Source organism: Rhamphochromis longiceps, linkage group LG14, assembly GCF_057381845.1.
Source record: "Rhamphochromis longiceps isolate RC_006_pf linkage group LG14, R_longiceps_female_GT1.1, whole genome shotgun sequence".
Lineage (NCBI taxonomy): Eukaryota > Metazoa > Chordata > Actinopteri > Cichliformes > Cichlidae > Rhamphochromis > Rhamphochromis longiceps.
Genome location: NC_140570.1, coordinates 16,150,325 through 16,164,448, shown reverse-complemented (window position 1 = coordinate 16,164,448; position 14,124 = coordinate 16,150,325). Strand labels below are relative to the sequence as shown.

The 14,124-nt window shown below is 38.9% G+C and overlaps 1 protein-coding gene across 2 annotated transcripts in view; it reads left to right on the top strand.

The window, feature by feature from the left end:
• kcnab1a (potassium voltage-gated channel subfamily A regulatory beta subunit 1a) overlaps positions 1–14,124 on the top strand; it is a 147,750-nt gene that overhangs the window by 108,053 nt on the left and 25,573 nt on the right. For both annotated transcript variants that reach the window (XM_085380008.1, XM_085380009.1), the window contains exon 2: positions 8,719–8,762. In XM_085380008.1, the coding sequence (XP_085236134.1) occupies positions 8,719–8,762 (44 nt within the window). The remainder of the gene's footprint in view (positions 1–8,718; positions 8,763–14,124) is intronic.

The window sequence follows — 14,124 nt, the reverse complement described above, 5'->3', positions numbered from 1 at the left end:
CTGCACACAGCTGAACAAACTTGTGTTCAGTTAGTCCCATAAAAGTGTGACATTTTCCTTCATTTATTGATTTGGTTCAGGAAAGTTTCATCTTTAAAATGAAGTCTTTTAATCTATCATTGCCCTCTTTGTGACAAGGAACCAGTTAAAATAGGCAACACAGTAAGTCCACACTGCGTGGTAATTATTTAAAGCGGTTTCTATTTAATCTCCACTGACATAATTAGCGCATATTAGTACTTTGCTTGCTTGTAAATGTGCATGTCACACACAAAGCTTATATAGTATCATACATTTTCATTTACTCTTCCTACTTGTATTTATTTATTCATATTTCAGTGTAGAAAAAAATAACTAACAGGACTTGGCCCAGTTACTCTTCATGGTGAAGCTAAGTCGGCAAAGATGAATCGAGGAGTTGGACAGATGGCGAGAACGCAAGAAAAAAACGATTCAGTTCCAGCTGTGACAAAAACAAAACAAAGGAGCACATACAGTACAGTATCTATCCCTATGTTCTGTTTTTTACATTTTCTACTTTGGCTTCACCGTTGAACATGTGATCGATAGTGACGCATGCAGTCAGAAGAAACGTGTAGCGAGTTAATGTTTAAAAGATGGTGGCACGTAAGTGGGAGGTGAAAGGAAAGTGAGAGGACAGCAACGATGTTGGTTTGTGTCAGAGGAGGAGGACTCATGGCAACAATGTGATTATACAGTATGCTTTTAAATGACTCACAACGCTGCATATTTTTAGTTTACATAGTTCAAACCGATCTTTTTCTCTACTGGCAAAACACTTTATTTATATATATGCATGTTTCTGTAATTACTTTGCTTCATCTAAATGTGTTTTAAATAAAATGTCTTATTTTTTGTTCTAATTTAATCTAGAATTAAATAACTGAGTAACAGAGAGGTGGAAACAAGGTCTGATCAATTTACTACATGGGACACAGCGGTGTCACCGCACCCCTGTATGTCTGTATGGGGGTGTGTTCTCTCTGGTACTCAGACTTCAGAGACAGGCATTTTAGGTTAACTGGTGATTGTAACTTGACTTTACAGTACTGCACAAAGTCTTGAGGTACCCCTTGTTTCATTATATTTTCTTTCCAGGGTTTTAAGACTTTTCAAAAGTGGTATTGAGCAATAGTTTTTTCCTTTTGGCGTTGGCTGCTTTTTCATTCATTTTCAGTCCATTCTTTATACCTGACATTTTCAGAGGTTTATTGTTTTGTTTGTTAAGACACTTCTCGATGATCTCTGAGAGATCTGAGAGATCAACCAGTCTACACAAAACAACCAACTTTGCAAATAAACTATTATAATTCTTGCATCTTGAGGCACTTGCTCTATGACAAAAACACAATGTATTTCCATTTTGTTGAATTTACAGCAAATGCCAAAGATAACACAGTTTGAGAGTTTGATTTCCTAACACTTAGCAAATCAACTTGCACACATCTTGGCATATCTCAGCACAGTATGCAATTTCTCCCATAGTCTGGCGGATATATTGACTATCGATTCTTTTTACAAGGGCTATTTATTTATTTGCCCATGAGAAAGTTTGCTAATAATGATGGAGCTAATAGAAGCAGTCAACAGAAAAAAAAATTATGGCGCTGTTTTAACAGCACCCTCTTCCATCTGCGAGCAAATGCACCCTCCTCAGAGTGTGCCCAAATGCAGCGATTAATTTACTCAAACTCATAACAGAAAGAAAGAAAGGAAGTAGCCTATGTTCAGAAAGTGTTCGGATAGTGGACACATACATGCCCATGCAAGGTAGTCATGTTTGAGCACAAGTGGCACACCGCTTCGGTTGCATCCTTGGGTTTACATCTTTCATCCAGTTTAAAGCCAAAGAAATCCCAAATTGACAACATTATTTTTTTGGGGGCAATTAGTTCATCCATATCTGGATCAGTCCGTGCATGATTACATTGCTCTGCCCATCATTTATTGGACTTAAGATTGTTGGTTGGAAAGTTTTTACATATCGCCCAACCCTAGTCTCCCATGGAAATTTGAAAAAAATCAGGCAAAGACCTGACACAGGACCTGAGAAATACATTAGGCCCTCAAGATCTCCACCTACTGTTCACTGAAGCCTCATCAGAAATGGTCTCAGTGGCTGCCAAGAAACTATTCTTAATCAGGGAAACAGGGAGAAAAAGTTGATGTACACCAAATTACAGAAGATTTTTGTTCAAATTAATGAAAGTATGTATGAAGGAGCCATCTACAGCCTGGTGGAGGCTCTGTCATCGACTGGGGCTGCTAATCAGCCAGTGGTGTTGGAGATCTTTTCAAATTTTGTGTAATTTGGACACAGAAAACCAGTATGATATCCACATCCCATACTGTCTAAAAAGCATCTGATTGGAAACAGCTTCATTCTTCACTATGACAATTATCGCAAACACACCGCTAATGATGTGAAAGCATACCTGGATAGAAAAACACACAGTGGAACCCTATCAGTCATGGATTGGCCTCCCCAGAGTCCAGACCTCAGTGTCATTGAAGCAGAGTGGGATCATCTTGACTGAGGGCGGAACAAAAGGCAGCCAACAACCAAAGACGAGCTTTGAATGTCCTTCAAATGCTTGGAGAACTACTCCTGAAGACAAGAATAATGGAATAAATAAAGAATAAAGGTGGTCATATCAAATATTACACTGTATTTTCATATATGTTTCTCACATTTTAGTAAATCACTGCACCTTTCCCCCCATTTTTCTAAAAATATATAAGGAAGAGTGACTCAAGACATTTGCACAATACTGTAGGTGTGAGTTGGTTTGTCTCTCACTGTGTTTATCCCTGTGAGAGACTGGTGTCTTGACCAGGGTATAGCCTAGCTTTTTTCCGTAACCCTGAACTGGACAAGCTGTAAAAAAAAATGTACAAATGGAGATGAATGTGAAGGTCAGGGCATATGTGAGAATATGTGGAAAAATGACATGCAAAGGAGTTGATCTGAGTGCTGCAATATCTACAGATACAAGTACAAGAAACTAAAGCACTTAAACAGGGATGTCTCCATTAAGCGATGCCACAGACAAACAACATATGCTGCCAGAATTAGTGTGATTACTGTAACATTGTAACCTACTTTATCCGGAGCTCAGGTGGCCTTTAGGCATGCATCCAGTGCCTCGTCGTCATCCCCCCTCTCTCTCTGACACTCTCTTTCTGTCTCTCTTTCTCACAGACTGTTTTACACTCGATGGAGAAGTGTGTCAGCCAGTCTCTTGTGGCTCATTACTGTTTCTGCATATCACGAGAAGCAATTTGATTTTAATTTGCAATAGGGTTGCAAATGTGAAACTAATCTATTTAAAAGATCCATCCACAATATCATCAAACCAATGGTAGACCTGAAATTATTTTGTTAGACATCATCTAATAACAAGAGCAGATAGGCTGCCTCGTGATGCACTTTTTAAAATCAGTTGTACCTCAAAATAAAGTGTACAGTGTTTATTGATTTGGGTTTTAAAAGTGTTTCATGCACATGAATAAATAAAGAGAAAAAGGTGCAAACATTTCAACTAATATGAATTCGTAAAGTTTTGATAGGAAAGTATGAATTCGTTTTAAAGTGCTTTCCACCTGTTTTCAATATTTTTCACCAGTGGGCATCTTCCTGTAAGTACCAGCGGCTCAGAAAGGCAGTAGTTGCACCTTTGCTGAAGGATATCGGTGTTTTCACTGTAAATAAAAGTCCACATATATGCAGGCATATGTTGAACTGAAGAGCCAGATGTTCACAGTTATTTTCACACCGTGTATTTCAACACCAAAACTAGTTGGTTAGGTTTAGGAAGCGAAGTTAACTGGCATAGAGATTTTATATGCGCCTCTTCTCATAGACGTCTCCTACATCATCTGGGCAGCTTTCTGTTTGTCATTATGACAAATGATAACTGCCTACTCCACCCGCTGCAGCAGGGCATATTTATCGGTCGTTTACTTTCAAATTCAGGGAAATTTCCTGTCTGCCAGCTTTTATCTGCTATTTCGTCTAAAATAAATGAGTCCAGTCGTAGTAATAAATACAACCTGACTGGTGACAAACTTAGACACTGCCTCAGTCAACAGACATCTTAGTCATTATTATCATGACGGGATTAAAGCACAAGCAACACTGACACTAAAGTCTTTTGTCACATTTAGATCATTCCCAATGCTTCCGGGCCAATTACACTCCGCTGTCTAGTAAAAACAAACTAATGTTAAAAATGCAGAGTTGAAATACAACCTATTTTTTCTTTCTTTTTTCCCGATTGCAGATCCTTTCACTACTATACTGGGAGAGGTAATCAGTGACAGATCTGTGATGAGGACTGCTGGCTTGCAGGAGAGAAACAGAGAGAGGCTGTTTTTGGCAGAAGAAGAGAGAGGATAATATTGCCTATAGTGCCGGGGGTATTAGAGAAAGTCATTACTGTCCATCATCAGGCAAATGAAGACATGTTTAAGCGGAGATGAATAGGCTCATTGTTGGGAAGGCTTGATAGATCTGTTGGGAAAAGTGACTGTGGGGGGGCAGGTTTCATATTTCAATAAATATTTGATGGGAAAGGATGGCTGTATTGGTTTGCATTAGCATGTGCGTGTTTGGTGGTGGTGGCTTGGTTATTTACGTCTGGCTGTAAATGGTTTCATAACTATGAAGAACCATTTGAAAGAAGCTTTTGATGTGGGGGAAATCACTTTCTTACTTCATCTATGGAGCATAGAGAGCAATCGTATTTTCTTCCTCTTTCAAACCTCCTCTCTGTCTCATCTAATATCATCATCACCGTCATTCCTTTATCCATCATGTAATTAAAGCCTCAGAAAGCTGAATGAGAGGACATATTGTGTCAGCTCACCAGGCCGCCTGACCTGATCTGAGAAGTTATGTGTTTTACTGGAGAAATACAAAAATTCTACAAAACATGCAGATTATTTTTTTTGTGCTTATTTTATATTCCCTGAGGTAAATTCAAGTAAGTTTGCAGCTTTGCTGTTATTTAGGAAAGTCAAAGTTTTATTCTGGAAACCTACTCTTTGTTTTAGGACGTTCAAATCATTTTGCACAATAGCTAGTGTACATGCAGTAGGGTGTTTATCTCATATCTCAGAACCAACCTATAGGATGTACTGGAGGCAGGAGTTTTGTCACAGGTATAATGGTAAATGTTATAGTAGAGATTTGTTAAGAGTCAAGTAGAAACGGATCATCTATCCATTCATTATTTTCCACTTATCCCAAGTCGAGTCACAGTGGCAGCCACATGTCCTTTCCCTCAGCCACATTTTCTAGATCCTCCTGCAGGATCCTGTAGACTTTATTCTTTTGGTCATTGCCCAGATTAACGTTCGGACATAGATGAACTGGTACATCGGAAGCTTTCCCTTCAGTTCAGTTGTCTCTTAACCACAACAGTCTGGTACACTGCCCGCAATACTGCTGACACTGCACCAACTGGTCCACCCCACACTACACCTTCCCGTTAATCTTGTTGTGACAGCCTCTGCTCTTGAATCCAGAAGTATTTCACCGAGAACAATGGCCTCAGACTTGGAGGTGTTGACTGTCACCCCAACTGTTCCACAATTAAAACTGGAAACAAGGCTGTCTGGCTGTCGGTCATTGCGTGACTTATATGGTTTGTTTTGTAGTTCAGAGTTTTGTAGTTTTGAGTTTTCTTTAGAGTTTTTCAGGTCAGACTATCAGACATTATATACTGCAGTGTTTTAGGATGGCTCCACATTACAAACATAGCCCATCATCATTACATTTGCTGCACAAATGCTCTGTCTAAATGAATTGGTGGCTTCTTTATTAGTCATCATGGAGGGCAGTTTTTTGCTTTGCTAGTTCTTTGTTGGTAGATGTATGCTCTGTTTTGGCTCAAACAAAGCTTTTCTCTTTAGACCTTAAATAGAGTGCACCTGCATTATCATCGCTCATGGTCGTGGCCAGGAAACAGAGGCATCATCATTAATCGTCAGCAGGGGCATCCACTGACTGACTCAGCACCTCTAGTTTCTATGATCTAAATTCAAATATTGCCCTGAATAAAGGCCTTAACTTTGGGCTTTTTATAAATATCCTCATTTTTTCTATAACTGGAAGCTACACATTTCTATACATTTTCTAAATTGCTTTCCTGTTCTGGGTCACTGGGAGGGCTAAAGCCTGAGTCTGTGAAGATCAGGTGAAAGACTGCAAAATGCAGCTTCCAGTCATTTACAGAAAAAGTTCTGGTCATATTTACAGTACAGACGCGTACTTAAATACGGTTTTCTGACCATAGTATTAAGAAACTTCAGTGGATGAACTTTGGCTTTGTATGGAAATCATAAACAGGTAAAAGGCGAAGAAGCAGATTCTAACCATATTTCACTATTAAAGGATAATAAAAGTGTAGTAATACAATAAAAACATAATTTATAATAACTTTTTGTTGCTGTTTACAGAGTAAAAGTAGCTCCTGTTACGTGTTGTTCAAGAGCACCTTGTTCTTAATGTCCTTTTTGGATATTTTACAGGTGTCAGAGGATTTGATGCATCATCTAAAACAGATTTTTATGCCTGATTTAGTATTCTGATACAAGGGTCTCATTGGTAATGAAAAACTTAAGTAGTTTTGACAGGTGGGCCAAAATGAAAGATGCTGACAGCTGTGAATAATGCACTGCCCAATCCATAAAAATCTGCAAACCTGATGCTGTAGTGAGGCCATGATGTGTTTTAATGTAAACTTGGTTGGATTAAATTTTTTGTTTTTATTTTTTTTTACATAAACTTTCAATGAATAAATAGATAAAATGTTACATTTAGATAAAATCCACTTTATCAGCACTTTTAAGTTCTTGTATGTTGTCTGTATGGACTTGCAGTACAGGTGGTCAGAGACTTCAGTAGGAAAGATAAAAGGGATTAAGGAAGTTTTCGATATTTTCATTGTCCTGTGTGTGTGTGTGTCCTGCTTTAGGGGTTTAAAGAGTTGTGCATGCTTTCATCACAACTTTTATACAGAGCGTACAGCAGCATGATGAACAGTGGTTCCTTTTTTGGGCTTTCAACTTTTCAGGCTGCAGAACGAACGATAAGAAGTTTTTATATAAAAATGATGACGTAGATTACAATTCCAGGTCAATTATATACTATCCTCTAAAACTACAGTGCTGTAGCAAGTACAAAAGTGCAAGCACAACATATTGTAACAGCTTCCCCCAGGAAAATCATTCACGTGTGTGTTGCTTACAGGCTGATGAATTGGAGCGGCTGTTTTATCCCTGCACCTGCTTAAACCCCAGAAGTCAGTATTAAAAGTGTGCTATGAGTATGTGTGTTGGTTGGTGTGCATTTGCATTATTATGTCCAATGGTGACTTTATCTTGATCACACACTAATCCATGGGGACACCGTGGGGTGAGAAATCTAGGTCCCCGGTGAATATTCAACTTGTATATCTGGATATGGAGGACAACAGTTTGGTTGATTAAGGAATTTAACAGAGGGCAGCTTATGTTCATGACTACCATCACTGCAACTAATTTACTTTAATCTTCTTCACATATTTTACCAATCAGATTTGTCAGCTGGGCACAAACACAGCTTCAAAAAATTTAGATAATGTTGGTAGGTGCCCACTAGATGTTTAGGGTGGAATCATTAGTTCCCATATCAGCCCTAGAAATGTGCAACTTTTACATTTACTCATCTTTGTGCTGTCCCTAAAAGAATAATTAATGCAGAGATTATTGTTATTAATATTTAGTTTTTATGTGTATTTATTCAGTCCAGTGGTTTTTTTAATGCTAAACAGAGCAAATGTCTTGAGATACTCTGCACACTGTTATCAGCGTGTCTTTGATTTGGTGGGTTAATAAGGTTGCAGGCAGCATGCTGATTTGTGCCATAAGAGGACGGTCTTATTACTTTTATACTAAAGGGATGCAAAACATACTCTGCAAGATGTATGTTAATGACATCACTAATGAGGCTATTAGAGCTCATCAATAGTAAACACACACACGCAGTTTTGACACCTTTACGATCTTTCTTTAACCTTTCATGTGTGCAAATAATCCTCACTGCTAGATGCATCTTGTTTGCACCGGTGTAGTTTTCTATTACTCTGCCAACCTGCTTTAACCCGTGTCTCTCTCTTCATCACACTGTCATTAATAACCGTGTGATTTTCTCCTCCCTGCGGATGGAAACATAATATCAAAGGGCAGCTAACCATTTTAATCAGCTTCATCATCATCTCCACCTCCTATACATCCATGCAGGTTGTATAGGAGGATTACCTGGAGACCTGGATGAGTGAAATTCATTTTAACTTTTCACAGAGAAATCAGGAAGAGAAGCGTACTGTCAAACTGTCATGTGATTATGTCAAGCAAAGCCAAATTCAGAGTCTTGTAAAAAAAAAGACCAGCTTGTTAGTCTCCAGACTGTCAGTCTGCTTGACGTTTTGCTGCATACACAGGTTAATATCAACTACAGGTGAAAATGCCTGTAAGCAGACACTGTTGAAGGTAAAGTTTGTAATCGGTCAGATTAACAACTTAGTCTCGTCTTTAAAATATTATCCACATCACCAAACATGATGCAGATCATGTTTGGTGATGTGTTCATTCCGCCGAGGTGTTTGTATTTTATCGAGACCTGACACATTTTTTTTTTTCCTATTTATGCAGGAACCTTGGAAAGTCCGGACTCAGAGTATCTTGCTTAGGACTGGGTGAGTAGACTTCACTCTGCTTCACTGCCCCGCTTCTCCACATCGTCCCAAACGCAGAAAGATCAGTGAATTGAGCGATTAGGTTTGACCTTTTTTCTCATAAACTAACAAACACTACTGTTGCAAACATGCACATACTAGACCAAATCACTGAGTGTCTAATCAGGTCATAGAGATGCTGTTCTGTGTAGGCTGATGGTAAAATTTCCTTACTTTGTTCTTAGGTTCAATGTAGTCCCACACAAAACCAGTGGCCTGCATTCCTATTTCTGTCACCATGTAGAGCTCTTAAAACAACAGAAGAACCTTTTTTTTAGGTATACACAAAAATATAACAAAATGTTTTCTACATCTTGTATCGGTTGAACTCCGAGGAGGACTCCTGTTGCTGAAACACAGAGTTGGCTAAATAAAAAGCAACAGCAGCCTGGAGTATATAACCCCTAAATCATAAGACAAACAGTATAGCTATAGTTTTACCAGTGAAGAGAAACTGTATGTAGGCCTGCAAGATAAATGGACACAACTGTGACATAAGCATAACTGTAAAAGAGAACAAATACAGAAGCTGAATTAACCTAAAAATTGAACTCTTGGTAAGAAAACGGTGAGTTTGCTGCTTTGATTTATGGCTTGACTTCCATTGATTGGAAGGATTTTGATTCGTGGCCCACTCTTCCAATTTATTTTTGATGCTTTGATAAATACTGTAGTGGTTTACACATTCAACTAATGAAGATTTCCAGTTCAATCCTGGGAAGAGACACAAATCCATTTGGGGGTTATGTGAGGAAAGGCATCCAGCGTAAAAGTCTTCCAGATCACACACATGGAGCTGCTCGCTGTGGAAAAGAAGAGAGCAACTCAACTATCATCTAATATAATATTAGTGTTAATGTGGAGTTTTTTTTCATTTCTTACAAGAAAAATATATACTCTAGTTTATTTGCTAAACATTTGTCCAGCTTGAATGCCAACCCACGTATTTAAACACATAATATATTTAATTTCAGTCCAGCTTTTGAAGTTATAGAGAAACTAGAGATCATTACCAACTCAGATTCACAGAAGCTAAAATATTTATTATTTTTTCCTGTCCAATTTTTTTGTGGAAGTCCTCTGATATTGCACACACTGATCCAATCGTAGTCGCTGCACCATCATTTATAAATAAGTCATGTATATTCTCATGAGTCCTTCTCCACCACTAACATCCTACCAGTTAGAAAGGGAAACTTGGGTTTGTTTAAAGCTAAGGGCCGTGCAAATAAAACTACATATAATGATGAAATGCCTTAATCATCTTTAGTGTACCTATCAGAAACATTTTTGCAGAGGTGAATATAAATTGATGGCATGTGCAACAGGAAAATAGTTTGTAACAGTTTGACAATAGTTAAGGAGTACTGGTGGCTCTTACTCTTAAGGTGGTCAAGCAGCGATCATCAACAAAATCATATCAAAACTTACAATGTGTTTTCTAGAGTAGTAGTAGATACAAGGTGTGATCGAAAAGTTCTGGGATCAGGTGCATCAAAATCGATCTGTACCTGATTTAAGTTTGGCCGATCTCCCAGTAAAGGTCATGATCACGAGCAAGCCTAGCTTTCAGCAGGGCTGCTATTTTCAGCTCATCTGGCTGAAGGAGTGATGACCTCAAGGGTTGCTACTCCTTTAGTCCCGGTCAGATTTTATTGAAACTTGCACACAATGTTCTTCTAATGGTTTTTCATCTAAACTGTGCTCAGATCAAGGTCACATTTTTCATTTTGCAGTCAATAATTTGTGAATTGTGGTGGATTCAGGGCCAGATGAGCTCCTACATCATTAATGTTCCGGTTAGATTGCTTCCTGTCCCATTCTGACCACCGCTGTGCACTCAAAGCTTCAGCAGAGAGCAAACACCTGGCCTGAATTACTCTTGGACATTCATGTCTGGTGATGAAGGCTGCATCTTCATCTGTGAGTGAGCAGCTTTTTTAGCATTTTAAACACACTTTGTAGTCGCGGTTAAACAGAGTTTTCTTTACCTGCGTTCGTTATGTTTTTGACACACTGATGTTGTTCCTTAACTATTTGTCAGTTGTCCCGACTTCTCATGTTCATAAAAAGTGCTGCCGATCTCAGAGACGTCAAGTCGACCCAATTTGCTTTCTTGATTCCATTTTCCAGCTGTACCTTCACAGCCTAAACTGCACGTCTGGTTCAAGACACTGGCTAATTTTAGCCTTATGATACATGCACCACTTGTGATGCTTGATTGACATGAAACAACACTGAATGAAACAGTTTCTAGGTTATTTGAGACGATTCCACTCAAAATGTACTGTGGGTATTTTTACTTCACTTGGATATTTCCCGATAGAGATCGCAGGAGGAAAGTTTCTCTGTGCTCGTGTCTCGGGTTAATATAGATCCATAAGGCATTAATTTTTCTCATGGACTTTTTTCTCTCCTTTCACCCGAGCTGGTTGAGGCAGACTGCCACCCACCCAGAGTGTGAGGTCTCTGCTTATTACATTTTTTTCTCCCAAACACTTTCTTAAAGGGATCATTAGATTTTAACTAAAGCAATCAAGATGTAATTGAAGACTTTCTGTTTTAATTCAAGGGCTTTAACAAAAGTGTTGCATTAACTGTTTAAGAATTACAGTTAATGCAATAGCAGAAATTCATCAAAGCAGAATTCATCAGTCAGAATCTGATGTTTAAAACAAGCATTAGGTATTCAACTGTTGTAGGTTTAGCTGCTGAGGTTTATCATGTGATGCCACGTGCCCATTAGTCAAGAATGTGGCCAATATGGTGGTTTTTGTCTGTCACTGGATAAAATCTGTCGCAAAGAAGGTTGCTGCATCAAAAACCTCTTAGATCTTGCTTTGGTTGCAGGAAATTGTCATAGTTGTCTGTAGTTTCTCATGTATCTGTAAATACCCACTAATTTTTAGCCCAGCGGTAGTAAAATTTGAGAAAGTTCATTGCAAAGTGGAAGTGGGATAGGTTCACCTTCAGAGTAAAAGTTGCACGTTTGAAACATGTTGGATGCGGCGCTTAGGCACAGCTGTTACATTTTTTTGGTTTTTCTACTTTGCATTGTCTGTTTCACAGTTTCGCTACAGCTCCCAAAGTAGCTGGAGGGTGATTAATTTGGTGGCTGCGACATGCTAGCTACCAATGCAATCACGTGGAGGATTTTGTCAGCCGGCTGGGGAATACTCTTTTTTTCCCCTGGTGTCAAGTGGTTTCCAGATGGTCACAGACGACTCTCTAGGCTTGTGGAACTGGAGCCTCATTCACTTGATCCTACATTGTCGCCATGGTTGTCGTACATTCAAAATGGCAGCTGAGTTAACGTGGCTAGTGGTCACGTTTCTGCAAAACCTCAAACCTTTTGTTGAGCGACAAAAATTACTGCAAAGGCTAAATCAGATGTGTAAGTTTTTGAAGCATCATTAAAAAGTATCTCATGCCATTCATACTGTATATTAAGAGGTGTTTATGTGTAGTATACTATGTATATACTATACAAACATGCACCACCTTTAATTTTAAGGTGACACAGCTTGCTGAATGGATTTCTTAATAAATATGCAGCTGACACAAAATTATTTTCCAGGGACGCCTTTGCGTGCAATGCAGAACTTTTACTTGTGTGGCTGTAAGGTTTGGCTCCTCCTCAGGACGATGCTGAGGGCTGCTGCCTCAGGTGGTTCATGGAAGATTGAGATGTCTGATTCAAACTGGCTGAAATCCACAGTGCAGAAAAGGTCAGCATAATGCTAGCTACCTGCCACACGCTGCGCGCAGGCCAGACATGATGCTGGCGGGGGGGGGGGAGAGAGACGGCAAAGAGCAGGATGCTAAATTGTGTTTCATTGTCACACTTGATGGTAGAGAAAATAGATGAGGATGTAATGGGTGTACGCTGTGAGAGACTTGTCTGTAGCTATTCTCATAGCTCTACTGTACTGTCAGACCAAAGTTCATCAGAACAAAATATGATGACACACTCAGTCAGTCATGTTAAATCATGGCTGTCAGTTTGCAAAGTTATGACGATGCCATGGGGGATACACAGACTTTTGTGAACATGTGATTTAAGCAGTTGAAAATGTTTTCCCACCTGTTTACTGGCAAATCCTGAGATCTCATCAGTTTTAAACTGTAAATAATCCTGGTTTTCACACTGAGACATTAGATCCATACAGATGAGTTAATCACGTCAGTTTCAGTGATTCAGTGATTTTATCTTTGCTGCACTCTAACCAAGGACCCAGGGCTGCTTTTAAAAGTTAGAAACTGCTCAACTTGGCCAAAAAGAAGTGTGTTTTAGATAAAGCGTCCAAGAGTTATGTAACAATAAAGGAGCAAATTGACCTTGACACGGAGTGGCTGACTTCACACTGCAGCTACTGCAAAAATAATGACTGCTGCTGTGTTTAAGATTCAGAGCAACACTGCTGAGGTGCACTTAAACAAAAGAGGAGAAAAGCAACATTTTCGATATATTTAAGGTGTAATTGCAGTACTGCAAATAAAACATAAATAATAAAGTAGAACAATTTCAGTTTCCATTACTAGGATAGATCACTATTATATTAAATTTGCTGAGGTTATTTTTTTCAGATAAACTTTACAATTAATTCAAATATTTGGAAAAAGTGTCATTGTCACCAAAATCAGGTTGTGTTAACGTTTAATGCAGATATTTGATTAAGAACATGATTTTTTTTGTAACTGAGGGATTCGATTAAGAACACTTAGCATAGCTTGTTTCCAAGCTGTTTCCTTGTGCTTACTCAAAATGTAAAAGATAACCTGCACCACAGATGAATTAGCATTCCCAACAAGTCCAATTCCCAGGGACACAGTGCAGTTTGGAGGGAGAGCTGAGAAGACAAGAACGAGGAAAGTCAAGAAAAAAAGAGGAAAACAAACAACATAACTGCTAACTGTCTTTGTTTAGCAGTTTTGCCCTTGCTCTGCCAGTCTCCATCGCTCACTGTCTTTATCTCTGTGGACCGCGCTTCTTCCCTCCTCATCTCCAATCCTTTCTCCATCCAAACTCTATTTTAACACTAGAAGGATGTAGAAGGATGAAATCTGGAGTGTGCAGTGAGAGCGTTTAATGACATGTGCGTATGTTTCTGTGCAAATCTTTTAGGCACTTTTTAATCCAAAATGTGACAAATGAAATGTTAGCTCATCCGGACAATGAGCTAATGAGCATGGTAAGGTGTCCACATTTCTGTCTACAGTTGTCAAGAAATAACTACATAACATTATAACATTATGACCACAGACAGGTGAAGGGAATGACACTGATTGTATCTCCATCATAGCACCTGTTAGTGGCTGGGCT